The sequence below is a fragment of the Barbus barbus genome (assembly GCF_936440315.1).
Source record: "Barbus barbus genome assembly, chromosome: 44".
Taxonomy (NCBI): Eukaryota; Metazoa; Chordata; class Actinopteri; order Cypriniformes; family Cyprinidae; genus Barbus; species Barbus barbus.
In genome coordinates this window covers 21,870,934-21,895,599 of record NC_136722.1, presented here as the reverse complement: position 1 = coordinate 21,895,599, position 24,666 = coordinate 21,870,934, and the positions used below count along the sequence as shown (strand labels likewise).

At 34.5% G+C, this 24,666-nt stretch overlaps 1 protein-coding gene across 2 annotated transcripts in view; it reads left to right on the top strand.

Annotated features, from left to right (window-relative positions):
* LOC306863316 (arf-GAP with GTPase, ANK repeat and PH domain-containing protein 3-like) overlaps positions 1-24,666 on the top strand; it is a gene marked incomplete at its 5' end in the record, with an annotated part of 172,460 nt that overhangs the window by 104,673 nt on the left and 43,121 nt on the right. For both annotated transcript variants that reach the window (XM_079406570.1, XM_079406569.1), the window contains 3 exons: positions 648-752; positions 4,060-4,231; positions 20,700-20,852. In XM_079406570.1, the coding sequence (XP_079262696.1) occupies positions 648-752; positions 4,060-4,231; positions 20,700-20,852 (430 nt within the window). The remainder of the gene's footprint in view (positions 1-647; positions 753-4,059; positions 4,232-20,699; positions 20,853-24,666) is intronic.

Here is a 24,666-nt window from a genome sequence, read left to right as displayed (position 1 = left end):
TTTTATAGAAGGAAATAATATTTTTTGCCAGCTTATGGCAAAAATATGCTGAAGGAAATGGGTTTTTCAAAACTAGGAGTGACTAGCGTGTGAGGTTTTTTGGCAGGTTATTTGAAAATGTAACGTTCTACAGCAGTTTTTGTGGCTGCTGTGCAGTTATTCTTTTTGTTGTATGATTTCTAATTTGTCGTTTTGGATGAATCGTTTACTAAATCAATAAATGTAAAGCACTGTTCACACCAAGAATGACAAGATCACTGAAGAAAATTAGTGGCAAAAATGAGCATGAACAAACGTGAGCGAAACATACTAAATATAAAACAAGCGGCAAATGTTCGGTGTGATGAGTTCTGTAGAGATGCATTGTTTTGTTTTAACAGTGTGGAAATTGACTGTGAAAATCCATATTGTGTAAATAGGCCTTAAATGTATGCAAATGAGTGTGTGTGAATGAGTACATGAAGCTTCACAGTGCTGCATGGGAAACTTCTGCTTTACTTTATGACAGTGTCTCGACATCTTTATCCTTCTTCATACCATTCCTGAAAATGAGTTATTAAAATGACCCAGCTGGTTATTATTCAGAGTGTTGTGAATTTTTCCTGATTTGAAATCTCCTCGTAACTGATTGTTTTTGTCTTGAACAGGGGATTTTATTAAAAAGAAGTGGGAAGTCTCTTAATAAGGAGTGGAAGAAGAAATACGTCACTTTGTGTGACAATGGTCTGCTCACGTACCACCCCAGTTTACATGTGAGTATGCCGTCTCCTCTGCTGTTAGAGATCAGATGTCTGATTCATTTTGCTGAATTGGTTCATTTTGTTGATTCAGTTCAGATTCAGTAAACTGGTTCAAATAAATGATTCACTGATTTGTGTTTGGTGTAAATTCATGCATTACGCGTCACACGTTTACCTATTAGCCAAACTTTTCACTCAGTAAATTTCACTAATAATTATTAAGGATTGGCAAATAATACATTGAATGAAACTTGAATTTTTAAAGCACAAAGACTGAAATGGTATTTTTCTTGTAAAATGTAATCCAATAATCTTTGCTGTATTTACAACTTCAAAAATCATTTTTTACAGTCTACTGTTAGATGTTGATTCATTTTCAAAATATTTAGAAAATATCACAATTTGAAATCTAAAAATATATTCGAATATACTTAAATACTAGAACTTAAATACTTGCATATTAGAATAGAATGAAATACTATAAAATACTTGAATACCCAAAACCTTAATTATTAGAGTTGGTATCTAAATCATTCTGGAACCAAAATACTTTTATGACATTATTTGGATCAGGTAGACTAAAAAAATTTTTTTTTTAAATTATTGTTTACAAGAAAATACTATTTCAGTTTTTCTAAATTTACTCTAATGTGTTACTTTCCAGTTTAACCAAATTCTTAATCTAATTAATTACGAATTATTATAGTTCATTAATAATAATTGATGGATTCCAGATCATAAGATTGCTAGTTTTGTTCTCAGAATGTTCCTAAAATGGACATCCTACTTTTTTGCTTTTCATTTGATATACTGCACAGATTGTAGATATGAGGATGATGATTTTTCTTAGTTTTCTTCATCTTTGTTTTTGTGATTTAATATTTCTCTCTCTGTTTCTTATGGGGTTAGGCCTATAGTTTTTGGATTTTGTAAAAACCATGAAAATATATATATTTTTAAATTGCATCCTAATGTTAGCCAGGAAAGTTAACTTCATGTAAACAGAATGTTGCCTTTAGGTTTGGAGAATGTTCCTCTAATGCTCTCCTAACGTTCTTTTAACATCTGATTTGCTTTGCTGTCAAGTTATCAACAAACACTTTGATTTGTTTGAACACTTTTGCATAACAAGCGAATTGTTCACATATCAGACCTCACATTCCAGTTAAAAACACCATGAAATCGATTATGACGTTGACGTGGCAGAACGTTTGGGCGGGACACATCGAAGGGATTGTCTAGCATGTTTTAATGAAATTTAATTTGAATGACTCCCAGTCGAAATATAGTTCAGATTCAGCGACTCTTTGCTATTTCTGAGGTATTTTCTAGGTTTCCAGTAACACAGAGGAGAGCCGGACAGGTCAGCTGCTCTCCGGTTGCTACAGCATCGCGCGTTTCTTACGGCACTCGCCGCGGGAAATCCACAGTCCGTTCCACGCAGAACATTCATCTCTGTCAGAACCCCCGCGTGTTCTTAATACCTCCGAAAATCCCCTCTCTCTGCTTCTCCGGCTTTCTCACAAGTCCCTTCTCCCCTCATTTGCATACGTCGCACTCACGCCTATCTTTGTTCTCGCGTTTCTCCGACGCTTTTAACACAGGTTAGTAATTAATAAGGGCCTCCTAATTAAGATCCAGTGGAGAAGCGGCGTACCTTGACCGTGCGAGATATGTTGCACGAGACACGTTTAGCGGCCTCCACGGACTATGACCGAAATTAATATCTTGGCCAAACTCACGTCTCTCACATCAACCGCGTGTTTATTAGCGATATAATGCGCATCTCATGCCAGCGATGTGTGTAATAGGCACGCGATGCCACGGGCGTCATAATCGTTAGAGACGTTTGGGTTTGGACACCTGTGGACCACTCGTTTAGCTCAACGAGAAAGATGAGGAGAGACGGAAAAGACGGTTTAATTTTGCGCCGCAGCCAGCTGAGCTATCCCACAATCCCCTTCTGTTAATTCTGTCTGCTACATCAATTAAATTGTTTGTAGAAACTAATTGAATATGGCTTAATCACACATCTTAATAGCTTTCTGCGCCTCAAACTGGCTGTTAATTCCAGCAATAAAATGGAATGAGAGCGCTCACTGGGTAATTAGTACTGAGGCTTTTGAAGAAATTAGTGCTTTATGGGGCGCAATAAAAGTGAAGAGGAGTTGGCGGGAGACTTCCGAGGCCGAAATCTCTGCTCGCCTCTTTTGTGCTGAGCAGGGTGATTTGCACCTTGGCTTAACCCATTTGCGCTTCGCAAACTCCCATGAAAATGGAATAGCCCGATTTAAATGGGAATGAGTCTACTCGTGGCCATTAATGCTAATTTTGCTAATCTGCGGCAGCATGGAAACAGGTGAAATACTAGATTGCGTGGGCCTGGTGCTGCTTTGATTGTCCAAAGCTGCTGTGTTTGGTTTACAAGACCTGTAGAAAGTTTTTTTTTTGGTAGGTTATAGATGCCCTGCATCAGTGCATGGTTTATTCGCGTAGACTTTAGTCAAAGTTGGTGACGTTTAATTTGAGGCAAATGAAAATACACTGGAGAAGTTGATTTAGAAACAATTATCTCTTAGAAATTGCTAGTAGATTTCCCAAATAATTACACAAATGTGGCACATTAAGTAACATGTTGACAATGTTGAAATAGAATATTCTTGTAAAACGTAAAAAAATATTTTTTAAGTCTACTGTTAAGTGTAGATTAATTTTCAAAATATTGAAAATATATCTTAAGTTAAAAACAAAAGCTAGAAATATTAGAACATACTTACTGTATATTCTGGAACTTAAATACTTGTGTTTTAAAATGGACTTAAATACTAGAACCTACTTAAACATCCAAAACCTTAATTACTTAGAGTTGTTAACTAAACAATACTGGACCAAATGATTTTTATGACAATTGTTGGTTCAGATACTCAATTGATTTTTCAATTATTGGAGTACTTTTTACAAGAAAATATTTCATCTATTTTTTCTCAATTTAATGTTTAATTTAATGAATTACTTGCAATTTCTTTGTGAAATTTACTAACAATTTCTGAGTGAAATAGTTTTACACCATTTGTTTTTGCATTCATCCAAAAATGAGGCTGAAATAGTGCACTAAAATAGTCTTGTTTCTGCTCATTAAGAAAACTATCATTATGTTGAACTGAATTGTACCGTGAAATGTTTAATGTTGAAACTTATTGAATGGATTCCTCCTTTTACAGCCTCATTCTTGTACAAAGTGTGTCAAACGTGTGTTTACATTTTACTACTACTACTTTACTTTGTGTAAAACTACACAATGTTTTATTTATTTTTTCAGGACTACATGCAGAACGTCCACGGTAAAGAAATCGATTTGCTGCGGACGACGGTGAAAGTGCCAGGGAAGAGGCCGCCTAGGGCGGTGGCAACAGTCGCCCCTACAGCCAGCCCCAAAACCAACGGACTGACCAAAGACCGCAGCACTTTACAACTCGGCATCGGGGCCACAAGTGAGTACGAACCCCATCAGTGGTGTATTGCCTTAAAATGTATGAATTTATTTTATTGTTTGAAGATATTCTGTGTACAGATTGTAGCAGCATTAAATTTGACATGAAATGGTGTTCAACACCAATGTCATTTTTTTTTTATGTAACATTTGCAAGAATACTCGACAAAATTTGCAGCAGAAGTGTTTCTATACGAGTCATCTGGAGGAATTGGTGATGTCAAGTCGTTTCAGAGGCGAAGCAAGTCATGATCTAATGTTTTCATGGAAAATTGTGAATATAATTTTTTTTTTAAGTAATGTGCAATAAAAATTTTCACACTATGACAATGAATTGTTCGCAAAAAAAGTACTAGAATATGATTAAATACTAGATTTTTTTATGTATTTAAATTAGCGCTGTCAAACGATTAATTAAAAATTTGTTTGCATAATATGTGTGTGTATTCTGTGTATATTTATTATTTATATATAAATACACACACATACAATATATATTTTGAAAATATTTATTTACATGCATTTACATGACTATATTTATATTCATATAATTTATATTATAAATAAATATATTTAATATATAAACAATCTATTTTTCTGGAATATATACATGCATGTGTGTGTATTTATATATACATAATAAATATACACAGCACACGTACATGTATTATGTAAACAAAAACTTTTATTTTGGATGCGATTAATCATTTGACAGCACTAATTTAAATACTAGAAAAAAAACTACTAGATATACAAAATAATACAACAGCTAAATTATTTTTGACATTTTTGTAATATTTGCATACATTTTTTTTTTTTTTAAATCTCATGGAAAGACAATTTTTAATGTGCAATAATAAAAAGTTCCTTTTTTTGCGTTTTTAAGTCAAAAACTTTATAACATTATAATTATTTACTTATCAAGCCACAAATCAGGTTGTTTTTATTTAAACTAAAATTTCAGATAACACTTTACTTAAAGCCTTTATTTATAATGCATTATAAAAATAGTTTTAATGCATTAATTATGCCTTTTAATGCACATTATAATGCATTAAACAATCTCATGAATAATGTAACCACAATTAATATATTATAACACTTACCAGTTCATTGTTACACTATAATTATTTTAAATTCGGTTATAATTATTTAAAACAAAATATCATGTATTACAACACACATTATGAATAATTATTATGAATTACTATACCTTTTAATAACCCTTTATAATGGATTATACATAAAGGCTTTAAGTAAAGTGTTACCAAATTTAAAATTCACGTTAAATTGGTTCCTCGTTAAAAACATGTCATAGTTCTTATATTTAAAAAATCAGGAGCTATTTGAGTAAACTGTCACTGATATCCTTTCAGAAAATGTATGTTAGTTTGTTTGTACTGCTGATTTTCATTTTAGGCTGAATATGCTTTATTTTTGGCCTGCAAGAACCAGATTTACTCGGTGTTCACTTGAGAGGGAGTTTGGGAATGTACAAATTGGATTTAGAGAGCTGAGATCAAGTGTAATTAATAAAAAACAGGAGCAATGTTCTCCAGGGGCTCCGCAAGCTGGCACGACCGCTGTGGAAACATAACCGGCCAGGACCTCAGCATCACTTAGCCGGGGCTAATTGCTTTTGTGCCATTAAAGACAGGTCAGCAAAGGCTTCTGGGAATTGCAGTTTTCTGGCTGGTGTCCAGTCTTGTGTTAGATAGGGACGAGGGTTTATTAGTCACTGAGACAGAAGGAGCATTTGTCTGTGTTGCTGGGCCGCATGAATCGGGTTGCCCGGAGAACCACAAAGGTTGATATTGCTTTCAGGTTGGCAACTAATTAACCTTCAGTCTACTGCAGAGGAGAGGGTGAACGTAAGGTTGAAAGGAGGAGAATTTTGGGGCATGCAGACCTGAAATAGTCACAACCTGTTTTATTCAAGCTACAGAAAATAGAGATTTCTGGGTAAAGAGCTCAAATGTGGCCTCAGGTAGCAGATACAGACGAATAAGAGCATTTGTATTGAGGTTAAAAGCCTAGTTGCACATATGGATGTGATGCATCACAGAAAATCAGCATGGAAAAATAAATGTAATATTTTTCCATTTGATATTTTTTTTCTCTAAGCATATTTCTGGTTTTATTGTGCACAGTATTCCAAATAATTGTCTTCATAATCTTTGTATATATAAATCCTATTATTCATTTTACTCCAAAATTATTTTTTATTTAGTTAATGATAATACAATTTTAGTTAGTAACAAAAATGTGAAAAATTACAAACTGTAAACAAAAACAAAAATTCAGAAAAAATAAAAAAACATACTTTTTTTTTTAAAATGTTAAAACATTTAAATGTCAAACTTTAAATATTTGTCTTCATAATCTTCCTATACATAAATCGAATTACTCAAGTTTTACATATTTTTCTTTTGATGTCTAATAAATTTAATCAATATTATTATTCATCCTTAATTACTCCAAAATTATTTAAAATTTAGTTGATCAAAATACAAAAATTTGAAAAAAATAATTTTTAAATGCATGAAACTTTAAATTTCATTTTAAATTTCACTTCATCTACTTAAAATATCTAGTATTGTTTTATGAATTCACTGTTATTAATGTTACATATTACACGTAGTGCATTTTCGCAAGTTACACTTTCTCACTGGTATGTAACTTCATTCAGATCCACCTATGAATTTAGTTTGTCTTTGCAAATGCCAGTTTTAAAATTACACGTAAGTTATGGATGTAATATTACATTTATGTTATCGACTAATCCAATAATCTAATATTAAAAATCTGAAAGTACGAGCTACAGAATTCTCACAAAAAACAACTAATATTTTTGTCAACTTTTCATGAACTAGTCAATTCCTGTCATAAAATGAAGTGCCTTCTCCTTTCTCATTCTGTTTAGCTTAGAAATACATCACATTTCAGAAGTAAAATGGGTTGTGGGTGGGATTTCATCCCATCATTCAAGCCATTTTTATAACTAGTTTTGACATTTTGAACTATTTTTATAGGAGTGTCTATACACAAGGCATTTATGTTATGTTTTTACATGTTTTAGAATCACATTTGCAGTTCTGAGATGGCTTTTTATTGGTGTTATTTTTCAGATACGCCATTTGACCTTCGGTTTAGTGCAAATTTACGCCGTAACGCTCGGGTCCCGATTTGACAAGGGCCGCTTTCCCCGTTTCCCTTTTCCACTCTGCACCGTATTAGAGGAAGATTGTGTTAATTTCCACTTGAGAGGGAAAAGGTTACGATTCACAGTGGGCCTCCGCCGAGTGGAGGACGTACACTTGATTATGCAATCTGATTTTGATTTCATTAGGCATGCAATTGATGCGAGGGAACAAAGGGGTAATTTTTCATTCATGGCGGTCTAGCTGAGCCCTGTCTTTTTCTGTAGTCTGTAATTCATACACTTCCCCCTGATCTAAAGACCATTAGGAGCTCTGGGGTGTGTGTGGGATTGAGGAGATGAGGGGGGTGAGGATGAGAAAAAGAAAGAGTAAGGGAGTGAAGGAGCGCAAATGAATGAACGCATGTGTCCGCAAGTAAAAGAGTCTGTCTCGATGAGGCCCGGTCTAATCTTTCTGCTAAGTATTCACCGGAACCGTTTTAAATATGATCATTCTGCAAGCGTGCGTTCAGTTGTGTCACCGCTGACAGATATATAATATCAAAACACTAATGGGCCTGCCTATCAGCTTTAATCAATGACATCTGCTGTAGAGGTGTGTGTACGAGAGTGTGAGACAGAGAGATTCACGCCGAGGTGCTCGTGTTCATTTACGTGTAGTACACAGGATGCAGATGAAGGTGTGCATCCTGTCCTTGTGAACTAAGATGTACCTTGTGCAGTGATTAGACTGATATATATGCGATATTCAGTCATCTTGAGATGGTCGCAATTAGGTCAGCTCGATTATGGCAAAAATTATAATCACGATTATTTTGGTCAATATTGTAATCACGATTATGAGTGAGCAATATGATCAACTTTATATGTGTGATTTATTTAAAGATAATAATACATATCAGATATACATTTCCTGTAAATAAGGTTGCTATGGCATCTACCTTGTAGAGACCAGCAAAATTTCACAATTCTCAATACCACAGAGTAGGCTAGGTAACTATTAGTAACAGACAAACCAAAAAAGTCCTCAATTACTGAAAATAATTAAACTGTCAGTAATCAAAAAAAAGCAAAGAACTAATACAATAGCATAAAAAGATACAAATGAAACAAACTGTGCTTTAAGGTTTTGTTTTATGCAAGTCTCGAGCAGTTAACAGCCTACGACAGATGATGAATAATCAAATGTAAAATAAAACCGCATAGTCTTCACTGTAAAGGCCATTGCACACTGAGTCTGAAATTTTCACGTGCATTTTTCCGTTTTTTCGTATTCGTCATCCTTTCCTATCAAAATGCATGCTACGGATGCGAAAATGCAGAAAATCGAACCTGATCCGAATTTTTTTTATGACGGACGAAAGTTTCGGAGGCAGTGTGTAAACATGATTGACACAACGTGAGGTCGTATTTATTTTTCAACATCTCAGTGTGCAATGACCTTAAGAATGAAATTTTCTTTGTTTCTTATTAAAGCTACAAAAGTCCTTCACTCGAGAGCAGTGTGTGATTTTTGAATTTGTCTTTTTTGTTTGATTAATATTAAGCACACAGTCAGCAGCAGGAATATAACCCGCTGTCACTTTAAGAGTCGCACGTGTATTTTCATTCTCAACTCTTTACGTTCATTTATAACATGACCGACAAAGGTTTACGTCACTAAGTAAACCTAAGTCACTAAGCGGCGCATTTTAACACATTTGACCGTCTAGCCACGCACCTTGAGCTAAAAGACGACTTTGCATGTCCGTGTTGTTCGGTCTCTAAGCGCATCACAGAAATCCTTCTGAGGAAGCGCAAGTTCTCTTTCATGCTTTTATAAACATGAATAAATCGAATATACTTCAATAAATCAGCAGGTCCCAGTTTACAAAAGTCACAATACATGATTTTATTCATTTACACGTGAAATTGGGCTATTATGGAGGAACGAAAGCACACCACTGGAAAGGGGGCGGAACGGGGCGCAATAATCATTTTATCTCAATTATTGTATTTTCATAATCGTTGGAGGCCAAATCGCAATCGAAACAGTTTTTCCATTAAGTGCACAGCCCTAGCGGATACATGTGAATGCAATGAGAAAATTTGGCTGAATAGAGGAATTTTTCCTGTGATTTGTTAGTTTTTAAATTTATCTGTAGCTTTGTCAGTGGATAGTACATGCTTGTCTGTTTTCAAATTATTTTTTTAGAATGTTTTCCATATTTAGACCTGATAAACAATTGAATCTGCTTGTATTTGGTTATTTTAGAGATGATTGTATTGGCCAATAACTGCACAGTTGGCTAAACAAAAGAGGTTTTTCCCGCCATTTGTCAGTGTTTTTTGTTTTTTTAATCTACTGGCAGTTTTGTCAGTGGGTAGTCTGTTTTAAATAATTTTTTTTAATTTTTCTTGAATTTTTGTTGTGATAATCCAATAAATTAGTAGATATTTGGTTGTTTTAGAGGTGATCACATTGTTTGATATCTGTGAATTTGGCTGAACATAAGAGGATTGTTTTACATCATACAGTAGTGGTCAGAATTATTGGCACCCTTGGTAAATATGATCAAAGAAGGCTGTGAAAATTAATCTGCATTGTTAATCCTTTTGATCTTTTATTAAAAAAAATCACAAAAATCTAACCTTTCGTTGGATAATAAGAATTTAAAATGGGGGGAAATATCATAATGAAATAAATGTTTTTCTCAAACCAACAGTTTCAGCAAATGTGATCAGTTCTAAAATAACAAAATATCAGCTGATTTATTGAAAACAGAAAACAAACAGAAAATAATTGAGCTTCACAAATTAGTGAAGTGGTGGCTTTAAGAAAAGGGCTAGAGCAGTGAAAATTCCCATTTCCACCATCAGGGCAATAATTAAGAATTTCCAATCAACATGGCATCATGGATTCTATCAAATACCAACAGATAAAAAATCAATAAGTGACTGACTCTGTTAGAAATCTTATAATGGGCCATGTTTGGATCTTCCAACCGGACAATAATCCAAACACAAACCTCAAAAACAAAAATGTGTCACTGAGCACAAAACCAAGCTTCTGCTGGCCATTCCAGTCCTCTGACCTGAACCCTGTAGAAAATGAGTGAGGTGAACTGAAGAGAAGAAGCACCATCATGGAGCTGGGAATCTAAAGGGTCTGGAGTGATTCTGGATGAAGGAATGGACTCTGATCTCTTGTCAGGTGTTCTCTAACCTCATCAGGCATTATAGGAGAACATTTAGAGCTGTTAAACTGGCAAATGGAGGTTTCAAAAAGTATTGAATAAAAGGGTGCCGTTAATTGTGTCCAATGTGTATTAGAGAAAAACATTTATTTCATAATGATATTTCCTCCCATTTTAAATTCTTATTATCCAATGAAAGGTTAGATTTTTGTGAATTTTTTTTTTAAACAAAAGATCAAAAGGATTAACAATGCAGATTAATTATCACAGCCGCCTTTGATCATATTTGCCAAGGGTGCCAATAATTCTGACCACAACTGTATGTTAGTTTTTAAATCCAATTGCATCTTTGTTGATAAATAGTGCATGTTTTCGTTATTTATTTTATTATTATTTTATTTAAATTGCAATAACCCAATAAATCAGCTGATATTTGGTTATTTTAGAGATGATTGTATATTGGCTGAAACTGTTAATTTGGGTGAACAGAACAGGTTTTTCTCGTCGGTTTTAAATATACTGGCAACTTTGTCATCAAATAGTGAATATTTTCTGTTTTCACATTTTTATTTTATTTTATTAATTTTTTTCAAGAATTTTAAAGAGAGGCTGATAAATCTTCTAATATTTTATTGATAAAAGTTCAATTGCAAATTTAAAGAAGTGTTCATTCTGCCATGTGTAGGCAACATTTGAAATGTACTTTTTACAATTTAATAGCGCAAATAATCAGTTTTATAATACTTTAAGCAATGTTTTTTTTTTTTTTTGATGACTTTCAGAAATTTTACTGTAATTTTCTTTGTGCAGTTGGTTGAGGTAAATGCAAATGGCACTTGTATCTAACAGATCACTAACTTATCTTACTTTTGTAGTTACTAAAACGCAGTTTAAAAAGTACTTGTATACAAAATTGAGCAAGTTTAAAGGGGTGGTTTACTGCCATTTTTCTTTGCTTGATTGTGTTTATGGGGTGCAATATAACATGTCTTGTTAAAAAACGCCTTATTTTTCATAAATTTCACCTTTATTGTAAGCCGCTTTCTCCTCTGTCATTTGAACGACCGGTTGACTTCCTGATTCTATGAAACCACTCCCTCAGAAACAGGCAATGGGCTCTGATTGGTTAGTTGGGCCGGTGTGTTGTGATTGGCTAAACTGTGTACTGCACATTGAACGGAAACTTCACGCCCATTACCTTTACGGGCGACAGTTGCATGTGCATGTCAAATGTAAATAATGGTGTCAATATTGCCGTATCAGTTTGAGCCAGAATCAGACCCAGAAAGCGGTAATGAAGAGACTCAAGCAGAACCTCCGCATACATGGCTCTTACAAAACGTTTCTGAATGGTAAATGAAATTATACATGCAAATACATTTAAAATGATTAAATCTTACTTACAGGTTGTGGCCCAACAACTGCTGCCTCTGGTTTTAAAGTTGGAACTGCTCCATGTTTTAGTGATAGGTTCTGGTTGAATCCGGCATTGGACTCGTGTAGATTCTGGAAGCTGTCTTCTGTAAAATGCGCAGCACAGAGAGCTAAGTTACGATTGTAATTGTCAGGAACATAATCATCAAACATAAATTTTAACCATTGTTGATGAACTACAGCATCCGTAGGAAGCCCGAATACAGAAGACCTGACAGCTGGGTGAAAATAACACACTTTCGATGGCATGGCTACAGCTCTCCACTATAACTCTTCCTCTTCGACAAAGCCGCAGAACATGGCCTTGCCCCCTTTTTTGCATGTTCCGGAGGGAGGGTTGATGTAAATTTATGGGTTTGTTACGTATGAAACCCAGGAAGTATCTCGTTGTAGTCCCATTTGAGTCGTTTTTGTAGGCATTGAACTTTCAGCGCAGCAACTTTGCAGATACTGTTCATGCACCAACAGCAACATTACACACTATTTAAAATGAAAAAAGTGAAATCGCAATCAACCACCCCTTTAAAATGCTTTGGCAGTTGAAAAACTCCTGACCACTACAGCTTAGTAAGAACTGTGAGAATATACATCTTTTTTATACGATATATATATATATCCGTATTATAATGGCCACCCTTCTATCTAGCCATCCACATCAGCATCAACCAAATTTTCCAACTCCAAACCTGAAGTCAATCCCAGATCCCTCTAAAGGAACAATGTTGATGTGTTTGTGTGTATAAATGTCCTCATCCAGCATTTTTATGATTGAGTCTCCTTTAACGACACTTTACCACATACGTTAGTCTCATGACAGTCTCTTTCAATAATGGCACAATCATTTCGGATGCTCTTTTATATGTGAGAAGGAAATAAGATGTTTTGTACGTCGCAAGTCTTTCTAAAACACTTTCAGATGCTTATTATCCAATACACCGCTTGAAATCGAATGGACGCCATTTCTGCGTTCGATGAGCTCGAGTCATACGCTCTCAAAGTTGTGGCTGGAGATATCGGTTTATTGGTTGTTGTCATTTCCGTCAGACCTGCCGTATTTGGAATGTTGAGATCATTGCAGTTTACGCAAATGGACACAATGTAATCCGTACGTCTTTCCAAGCGGCAGAAATCCACTCGGAGGCGGTTCATCCAGGCAGCTGTCAGTTTGTAAGGGCGTCTCGGTGCAGTTTCGCCTGGACCTGAAGAGCAGATGATCTAACGGCCCCCCATCCACCCTGACCCCTCCCCCGCCCTCTCCTCCACATTAGCATGGATGCTTCATTATCTCCGCACTTGTATATAATGGCAGCGGTGGCTCAGAGGGTCAGGGCTCGCTCCACGGCTCATCAGCCATCTGACAGCGCTCGGCGAGAGAAACGAGGAGAGATGAGGAGAAATCATCGCCACCCCCTGCTAATCCATCGCCACTACTTAACACCACAACCTCAGGCCTCCCTTTGCTAGGACCCTAATACTTAGCCTAATAGCATGTACGGATTGCAAGAAAAGAGCAAAGGAGATTTGGGTGTTTTTTCTATACTATCTAATAATGATTTGACCGTTTGTACATGCATGCAAAACAGAACCGTTAAAGCACATAATTATCAAGTTTAGTGAAACATTTGTTTTTAAAGGTGTACAGTACATGTTCTTTGACACTAGAAGCACCAAACAGAACTGCAAAAATAACTTGATCATGTTCTTTGAAGAAAAAAATATTAGTGATACGATAATATTTATGTATTATAAATATATTATAATGTATAACTTAAAAATATAATACATTATATTATAAATACATAAATTACATTTTTGGTAGACAGATAGCTACTTTATTTCCTAGTTTCACAGACGAGGCCTATATGTTTATATTTTTATATTTAATAACATTTTTTAAAGATAGATCCTATTTAAGACATGTAATTTCTAAGTACATAATCTTATAATATATTATTAAATATACTATTAATATCATAAGGATATACAGTAAATTACATTTTGATAGATGGATGGATGGACAGACGGATGGATGTGTGGACGATCGATAGATATATACCTGGATGATGCACTTAAATAACTGAAAAAAGAAGTATGGAATTTTGGACACTTCATGCATTCAACTGTCGCAGCTTTATTACGTCATGAAGAGGAAGGAGCTATCAGATTTCGAATATTAATGATAAAATAACCTTATAAAATTCATACACTACATGGTTGAGTACATAAGTACATAGTGTATAGTGCGTCATTTGGGACTTTATATATTTAAATAGATAGATTTTATATAATTATGACATAATATTAATAGTAATATTAATTGTATTTTAAATACATAAATTACATAAATATTATATTTGTGATTTCATATTATAAATACATAATATTATAATATAATGAAAATATATGAGGGATAATGCATATTATAATATATATTGTAAATACATAAATTCCAAAAATGTTAATGATATAATTTATGTATTTATAATATATTAAATCTTAACAGTACAATAAATGTGTATATTTAAAATGTATTAAATGTATGTGCTATAGTCAGTACCGTGATGCTTTAGTGTTGTGTGTGGTTGCCAGGTCGTTGCTATGTGGTTGCAAGTCTATAAAATCACTAATGCACTAATGATTATTTCCAAACAGGTTTCCCTTCAGTCAGAACCGTTCAAATAAACAGAGTTTTGAAAACGTCCCAGAGACTTTTGACTGTGTGTTTGTGAGAGTTTGCCCCTCATGGTCACCTCTAGCTCTGTGTGACTCTGTGCGACTGTGTGAAGTGGCAGGAGATCTCGTGTACAGTCTTTGCCCTGCGCTCTCCTCTGATTTTCTCCACATTGTAATTGCATTATCCCCTTTTTTATGCAGAATTGTTCTCTGGGGACTAATTGATGGAGACATGTTTAATTCATCAATCATTAGCATCAAATTTGACAATTAGTGATGATTGTTGAATTCTTGATGGAGATGAGGCATGGTTAGGGGCTTATTTTGTCTTTTTTTTTGTCTTTTTTTTTTTACCAGCCAAGACAGAGAGAACACAATACAATCATGTGACATTATGTCCTTAAGAAGTTGTTTTGGAGCAAAGGAATATTGGACTGTTGTTTCGTTTAGTATACTTTATTATAATATTACAATATTATATAATATAATGTTATGTTATGTTATATTATTGTAATATTATATTAGAATTATATTATTTTTTATAACTAGTTCAAAACTAGCTCTATCATGCAAACAGGGAGATATAGATATTTGTATGCTTGCATGTAAGTTGATATAAACAGTATATAAAAATATAAAAAGATATTCTACTATATTATGATTTAAGCAGATAATTTATATATTTAAAAAATGTAAATTAAATGCTGATAATTTAAGTATTTTATATATATATAAAATATATATAATTTACATTTTTTAAATATATAAATTATCTATTTATCTCTATATATATATATATATATATATATATATATATATATATATATATATATATATATATATATATATATATATAGAGAGAGAGAGAGCATTTGATATATATATATATATATATATATTTATATATATATATATATATATGTGTATATATATATATATATATATATGTGTATATATATATATATGTATATATATATATATATATATATATATATGTGTATATATATATATATATATATATATATATATATATATATATATATATATATATATATATATATATATATATATATATATATATAGCATTTTATATTTATATAGTTATATATATATATATATATATATATATATATATATATATATATATATATATATATATAGCATTTTATATTTATATAGTTATATATATATATATATATATATATATATATATATATATATATATATAGAGAGAGAGAGAGCATTTTATATTTATATATATATATACATGCATACAGTTGCATGCGAAAGTTTGGGAACCCCTTGCAGAAAATGTGAATAATTTTAACAAAATAAGCGAGATCATGCAAAATGCATGTTATTTTTTATTTAGTACTGTCCTGAGTAAGATATTTTCAATAAAAGATGTTTACATATAGTCCACAAGACAAAAAAAATTGCTGAAATTATTAAAATAACCACATTCAAAAGTTTGGGAACCCTTGCTTCTTAATACTGTGTGTGGTTACCTGGATGATCTACGACTGTGTTTTTGTTTTGTGATGGTTGTTCATGAGTCCCTTGTTTGTTCTGAACAGTTAAACTGAGCACTGCTCTTCAGAAAAATCCTCCAGGTCCTGCAGAATCTTCAGTTTTCCAGCATCTTTTGTATATTTGAACCCTTTCCAGCAGTGACTGTATGATTTAGAGATCCACCTTTTCACACTGAGGATGATTGAGGGACTCAAACACAACAATTAAAAAAGGTTCAAACATTCACTGATGCTCCAGAAGGAAACACGATGCATTAAGAGCCGGGGGTGAAAACTTTTGAACAGAATGAAGATGTCCAAATTTTTCTTATTTTGTAGAAATATAATTTTTTTTTCCATTTAGTACTGCCCTTCGGAAGCAACAGAAGCTACTTGCATGTTTCCTGGAAGACAAATTAAGTACAATTTACCTTGATCTTCAAATTCAAAAAGTTTTCACCCCCGGCTCTTAATGGATGGGGGGTGGACGTCGTTTGAGTCTTCTCTCTTTTCCTCGCTTTCCTTCGGTTTTAAATACTCTAAGCTCTGTGCGCGTTTTATTTTCACTTTTAAATTAGTGGCAATTCGGCGTCAAGCAGTTGTTTGATTTTAGTTCGCTTGAGTTTTCTCACTTTCCTTTGCTTAAATAGCTTGTAAAAGCACCGTGCGTATTTTATTTTCACTTTTAAATTAACGGCAATTTGGCATCAATTACAACATACAACATAGAACATATAGCTAACTTTTATTAACAAAACGAATAAAAATGCACCATGCTATATGCCTAATATAAAATAACAGATAACTTACAAATTTTAAATATGCATGGTAGGCCTATACAAAACTGAAAATCAGTAAAGACCGAGGAACAAATAATTATAAAACGTAGAACGTTTATTAGTGAGATGGAAAGTTTTGAGGCACGGACTGCATACACCTTGATGTAAAATAATGGGAAAAATATCACAGTTTGAATAAAATAAAAATCAGCAAATACTGTGGAACCAAATAGGCTAAATGAGAAACGAATGTTTAAAAAATAAATAAATAAATAGACCTTCCAATATCACCTTAGATAAATGGCAGGTCAACAGGCTTTTCTATCCAAAAATATTTTTAAAACAGGCGCTTTTACATTTCGTTTTGAAACTCTTCTGCCATCGTCTTGTCTTTTTCACTTCACTCTTGTCAGTCAGCTCGACTCACTCTCCTCATGTGATAAAATGAAATCTGATCTGTGATGCGCGACTGTCGTTCGTTCACAAAAATGAACCGAAATGCATGCCTTACAGACATAAATATATCTAAAGAAAGCTTTAAATAGCTACTTAACGAAATAAATAAAAACAAACTTTGTTCGAAGAAACGAATGTTGTTTCCACCAGCTCGGCAATTTTTTTCATCAATAATTGATGGATGTCTAAAATATAAAGATAAGGAGAAGCCTAAAACAGGCCCGAGGCCCGGCCCGCGTCTGAACTATGACGTTAAAACTGGCCCGAAGCCCGGCCCTAGGGACATAAGGAGCCCGAATTTAAATTAAATTTAAAATAATAATAATAATAATTGGGGGCTAAAAGTGTGTTGTAATGCAAGCATTACTGAATATGTACCGAGTAAAATATTACTGAAAATTGATTAGTAATGCCTTACACTACTGCGGTACAGCAAAAAGTAATACGTTATTACTTTTGTAACGCCTTACTCCCAACACTGCTTAAAGACTATATAACTTTCTCATCCTCGTGCACTAAAAACGTTGAATAGATGTATTTCTTTATGCATGAAATATTTAAATATAAATTTGTTGTTAATGAGTTGTTAAGTGCAGATAAACCATAGTTCTGTCATAATTCTGTTAAACCATTTCTGTTACAAAGTATTGTGGTGCCTTACACAAAAAATAAAAAACATTTGAAGAGTCAGGACTGATGTTTGCTATAGTTAGGCCAGAGCTACTAAAATACCAGTTTAATCAGTGAATCTTAGATTTTGTATTCTCCTGGGTGCACAAACTGCAGATTATATGAAAATTACAATATAAAAATGTGAATTTATCGGTATCGGCCATGAGAAGGACTTAATTATCGGTTATCGTATCGGTTAAAATTTTTCATATCGTGCATCCCTAATAATGACCTCTTCTGCAGGATGCCAATATCGTACAGCATTGATCCAAGTAATAGCGGCGTCTTATTTAATTCGTTGGTGAGGGATCTAGTCAGTGGCAATATTATGACAGAATTAATAAAATCTTCTCTTCAACAATACTGGTGTGATTACATGTCTCAGAACAGACAAATATAAGAATAACCCTCTATTCTTTCAATTACTCACGAATTACTACTGATTGTGTCAAGGCGCTTTTTTGCCAGGCACCAAAGTAAACTGCGAAGAACAGACTCTTGTTAGCCTAATGCGTCCTAACCATTAGCGAGAGTAATAAGTGTATCAAATTCACATAATCATGTCTAATTAGTATCAGTAATTATCTTGTTGGGTGCGAGAATATTAATCTTGCGGTCCCCATAGGGGAAGGGCGTCTCTTGCAGGGAGAGAGCGATAGAGCTTCAACCTCACGCTGTGGAGTACTTGCTAAATTAGCATGCTCCAAATCAGCGCTGCCGAGGGAGGGGAGCGAAGGAAACGTGTCGGAGAAAAAGGCAAAATTGCATAAAGCGAAAAACAACAGAGAAAAGTTTAGTCCCACTGTGAAATGCATTAGAGCCTAGTAAATAAAATATCAATGTTTTCTGTGTGCTTTTCAAGTTTTTTGTTGATGTGCATGTGGGTAAAACTTTTAAATGGATTTTGTGATACAGTTTACGTTAGCGCTTAAGAAATCCTTCCAATGCATAGACAAAAATCATATATCTACTCTTTCTTTAAAGCCTCGGGAACAACCGAAGCATATAAACAGCACATTACAAAATGTAATTTTAGTAATGTGCTGTTTTTTAAACATTTTAGTAAGAATAGGCTAACGGCAATATGAAACCAATTTGAAAATGAGCCGAGCGCAAACGATGTTGGATCTTAAAGAAGAAACAGACAAGAAAAAAATCATTACATAGGTATCCATCCGAACCTGACCTTGAGCCTCCAATGTGGAGATTTAAATATAAGCCGTCGTCTCTATCAAGCAGGGCGCCAGTTTTTCAGGAACAGGAGGAAAGGACCCCATGCGACACGGCCGGGCCAGTGAATCCGCTGATTGAAGCCAGGGAGGGCCGTCAGCACAGCCGCCGGGAGAGATGGATGTGTCAGGCGGAGAGTGGGGAAGAGCTAATTACCGTTCCGAGTGTATCTTGTTAATTAAGGGCTAATTAGTGGCAGAAACGCAGAGGGAGCAGGGTAGGGAGACAGGGTGAGGCGCTGACTGTTCATGTAGCACAGAGAGACGAGTGAGGTGATGAGATACGAAAACTTGCCTTGCCTAGTCCTGCGTATGTTTCATACTTTATGGTTCTCATCTTGTCTATAGGAAAATGCTGGTTCTGAGATTGTGTTTGCTGATTGGCTTCAGGTTTTAGTAATGACTAAAACATAGTTTTAGCCTACTATAATTTTCTTTTACACTTACTTTGGTAATTTTGACTTTTTGTGATAAAAAGTATGATTTACATTTACAGAAACTGAAGTAACCATGGTGTTTTGGGCAGAAACTGGTGGATTTTTGTAAAAGGGATTGTTCACCCAAAAATTTAAATTCTGTCATTTACATGCCCTCATATTGTTCCAAACCTGTATGAGTTTCTTTCTTCTGCTGAGCACAAAAGAAGATATTTTGGTGACCAAACACTGACGGTACCCATTGGCTTCCATAGCATAGAAAAAAATATATAATGTGGAAGTCAATGGCTACCCTCAACTGTGAACTATCCCTTTAAATCGATTAGCTAATTATAAACTACAATAATTCCTTGAAATACCTTGTGGTGTCATGTAAATACCATGGTGAATGAATATGGTAGTCATTTAGTATTACAGTAAACATTTACAATTAGCAGACGCATTTATCTCAAAGTGACTTGCATTGTATTCAAGTTATACATTTTATCAGTTCATGCATTCCCTGGGAATCGAACCCATAACCTTGTCGTTGCTAGCAGGAATACTTGCATACATTGGAACATCATGGTACATGATTGTTTTGGCCTTATTGCCACATTTACTGATAAAGATACTGTAGTAGCGAGAATGGATCAATTACACTGTCAGAAAAAAAAAGTACAAAAGCAGTCACTGGGGCGGTACCCTTTTAGTACGTGTTAATATTTAAAGTTTCAAGTTAGTACCTAAAGTTTACATATTAGTACATTTTCAAAGGGTACTGCCCCAGTGACAGGTTTTTTTTTTTTTTTTTAAACCTTTTTCCTGAGTGAACTATATATACTTTTGGTGCTAATATGTACATTTAAGGTACTACTCTGTACTCATATACACACAAAGGTCTGTGAAATGTGATTTAAACGTCTCTCTAACTGAATCTGTCTCTCTCCTCTCGTCTTGCAGGCACTCCTCACTCTAACAGCAGCAGTTCCCTGCAGTCCGGGGGCTCGGCGGCCGGCGGGGCTTTGGGCACTAGTAAAGAGGGGATGCACCAGCGCTCATTCTCCGTGTCCAGCGCAGAACAGTGGAGTGAGGCCGTTATCAGCACCACAGCAGGTCAGAGGAAAAGCCAAAGAGACTTGTACCTCACTACAGACACTTCCCTTTTTAATTTCTTTCTCAAATCAGTCTTATTAACTTTTAATTTAGTTTAAAATTCAACCAGGTTTGTTCTTTAGTTGTTTTTCGCATTGTTTTGATATTTACAGCAGATTTTAGGTCGCACTTCAGGGTCATTGATGATAGTGGAATTATTCACCAGTTGTACCAAATTAGTACAATAACATGCAATGAAGCATCAATACCTGTGATTTTTAGTACATAATTTCTATATAATACACCATGGTAACTGGTCAAAAGACTTTACTTTTTAGTATTTAGTCATAGTTGTGTAAACTTCAATGGAAAGTGAACGGAAACTATAACAAATATAACTTTGCCCTAATAGCAAATTAAAATCCATGATATTGTTTTATGACTTTAAAACCTATCAAGAGATTGATTATGATGGTCAGAAGAGAGAAAAATGTCAAATTTGCCATCACTTTTGAATTAGTTTTCTGTAATTTATTCCAAAGATAATAAAACACCAAGTATAGTGTTATAAATGTACAGTACGGGTCAAAAGTTTGAAAGCAGTGCTTTTCAGCATTGATAATAATAATAATGAATGTTTCTTGAGTAGCAAATCAGCATATTAGAATTATTTCTGAAGGATCATGTAACACTGAAGACTGGAGTAATGATGCTGAAAATTCAGCTTTGCATCATAGGAATAAATTACATTTTAAAATATATTACAATAGAAAACTTATTTTAAACTGAAATAATATTTCACAATTTGTTTCGTATTTTTGATCAAATTCAGCCTTGGTGAGAAGAAAAGATATTCAAATATATTTAAAAAGTCTTACAGATCCCAAACTTTCAACTGGTAGTGTACATTACATCTGTAAAATATTCAAATGCAAAAACTGCTAGATTAACAGTGGTAATAACTGGAAATGCATCATCGCAGTCTATAAAAAAAGTTAATTGTGAACAAAATCCACCCCAGCAAGCTTGCATTCAACTACCTCCATTTTTGAGTGCAACGCCCACATCTCAAAATCCAATCAACAACCGATGCATAGAGCCAAGGCCCGCCCTACTTTATTGTTGTTTTCCAATAATTCCACTCAGATTAATTTATATGGAATAAACATATACACAATAAGGAATAAAAGATCCATTTCATCGCAAGTTTAAACCAGTCAGGATAATTCAGCAACTGCTCTTGGTTTGCGACAAACTGAAGGTTTTTAATCTGTTAAAGCTAGTAGTCTATTAGTTGTAGTAACTATAGAAACTATGGCACTTTTGTTTATTACTTGTATAAGTGGTTTTGCTGTTAACAAGCCAATGGCTAATCAGGATAATTTGGTAATTACGGCTTTTTAATGGCATCTCTTGTCCCGCCACCAACTGCAAATAGTCTCTCCATTTCGCCTATCCTCTCTCTCTCTTTCTCTTTCCCTCTCTCTCTTTCTCTCCATCCTGTCAGTGCACTTGAGTGAAGTCAAATAATATATTTGCCGGGCGTAACAACGCTGCACATTTTTCCCTTCGTCTTCACTACTTCTTTTTTTCCCCTCCCGCGTTGGAAAATGAATGCTTTACGGGGACAACATTCATCACTGGTTATTTCCCTCTTTTTGTCGGCTGGCAGTAAAAAAGCACTTAAATGCACATCAACAGAATAACAGTCATTTCCATGCATGTTTGCGCACTCGTCGTTCTCATTAGCGGCTGCTCTGTTTGCCCCCCTCCCCGCCCTCGCGCTATCGCCCTCTCTGTTTTTGTCTCTCGCCCTCTCTCTCTCTTTCTCTCCTCCCCCCCTCCTTCTGTTAGGGTCCCAGGGGCCCCGCTAGTTTAAAGAGCGCTCTTTACGAGCAAAATGGAGGCCCCGCCGCGTGGCCCCGTGGTGTCGCAGACAGAACACGACGCCGCGCGAAACTCACCCTTCTCTGCTCGTCTCCGCTTGTCGAACAATCAATTTCAGCCCCGCTCCACCATCGGCCCCCCGTCTACACCCATCAGCTCCACATCCTAAAGCAGAATTACTCAAAGCGGCCGTAGCTGCGGAATGAGCTGCATATGTGTGTGTGTGTGACAAAGCACTTCATTAGGCCCTGGTGTAAAATAGTTATTTTCACACACAAGCACATATACTCAGACTTTTAGCTGTATCAGGATTTGGTGGATGCATTTTCTCTATGACCTGTTACCCATCAGCCTCTCGGTTCTTGCGTTTACTGAGAGTATTATAGCTTTACAGGTCATAATGGAGATAATAGAGTTTTATATCGGAGATCTTGGGAAAGTGCACACCTAGAGAAAACCTCATTTGTTGGGTGGAAGATTGCAGGTTTTCTTTTCTGTTTTGTTGTCATTCTTGTGTTCATGTGATGTGCGTTGGGGTATGGTTAGACATGCATGCTGAACTAGTTGTTCAACAACTGACTAGTTGACTAGTGAGTAGGACGCACCAATATTTCACGACTTATTTTAATGTTAGATTCTGATCAGCCAGTGATTGTTCATACTATGGCAAATAAACAATAAATGGCTGATTCTATGCTATTTTGTCTAAAAAAAAATAAAAAAATAAAACCAAAAAACATTTTTAAAAATCTATTTAAATGCTACAAGTGAATCAGAATCAGGAAAATAAAAATTTACAGTATACAAAATCAAATGTAATTGATGAATTACATTTAACTAAATACATTAGTGTTCTTAAAAATAATTTTAAGTGTGCGTTCGATGACGGAAATCTAAATGTAAAAATAGGAAACAATAAGCATGCACAATTAAATTTCCAGTATCAATATATTGGCTGATACTGGAAATTTAATTGAAATTTAAGATATCTTGTTACCTTTTTTTTTTATGAATTTAGAGATGTAAACTACCTTTCAAAAGTTTGGGGTTGTTTTTGCTCACCAAAGGTGCATTTGATTAGAAATTCAGTAAATTGTCATTTATAATTAGTAAAATATTATTAGAATTGAAAATAACTCTTTTCTATTTTAATATAGTTAATCATTTAATTTATTCCTGTGATGCAATTTTTAATTTTCAGCATCATTACTCCAGTCTTCAGTGTTACATGATCCTTCTGAAATCATTCTAATAAGCTGATTTGCTGCTTGAGAAACATTTCTGACCATTATCAATGTTATCAACAGTTGTGCTGCTTCATATTTTTGTGGAAACTGATACATTTTTGTTTTCAGGATTCTTTGATGAAAAGACAGTTCAAAAGAACAGCATTTATTTGAGATAAGAATCTTTTGTAACATTTACATGTCTCTTTTGATAGATTTAATGCATCCTTGGTGAACACAAGTATTCATTTCTTTCACAACAAAATCTTACTGACCCCAAACCTTTGAGCTGTATTGTACAAAATTAGTTTTTATCCATACAATGCAAAACATTATTACACCTCATTGACTTTCATTGTATGGAAGAAAATTATCTTTTGTGTCCCATTGAAAACAGGTAGTCATGCTGGAACGGCATGTATCTGTGGCTGCGTATCATCAGGAATGTTTTACGCAAATTCACCTTTGATGCCTATTTAGGTGTTAAACATATCTTAAGCAAGCCCCAGTCATGCCATTATCCTTGTCAAGGGTTGAAGGTCAACCAGCAGATCAGGACTGTTGAGATGAGCAGCGGTAGATTGATAATCTTCTCAAACAGTATCTATTTCAATATGATGTGAGTGTTGTTCTCTCTCTGAGCTACAGCCTCTGAATACTGATCCTTCTGATTAAATCTGCACTCTGCTCTTAGCTATGTCTGTGCTGCACATGCTAGAGAG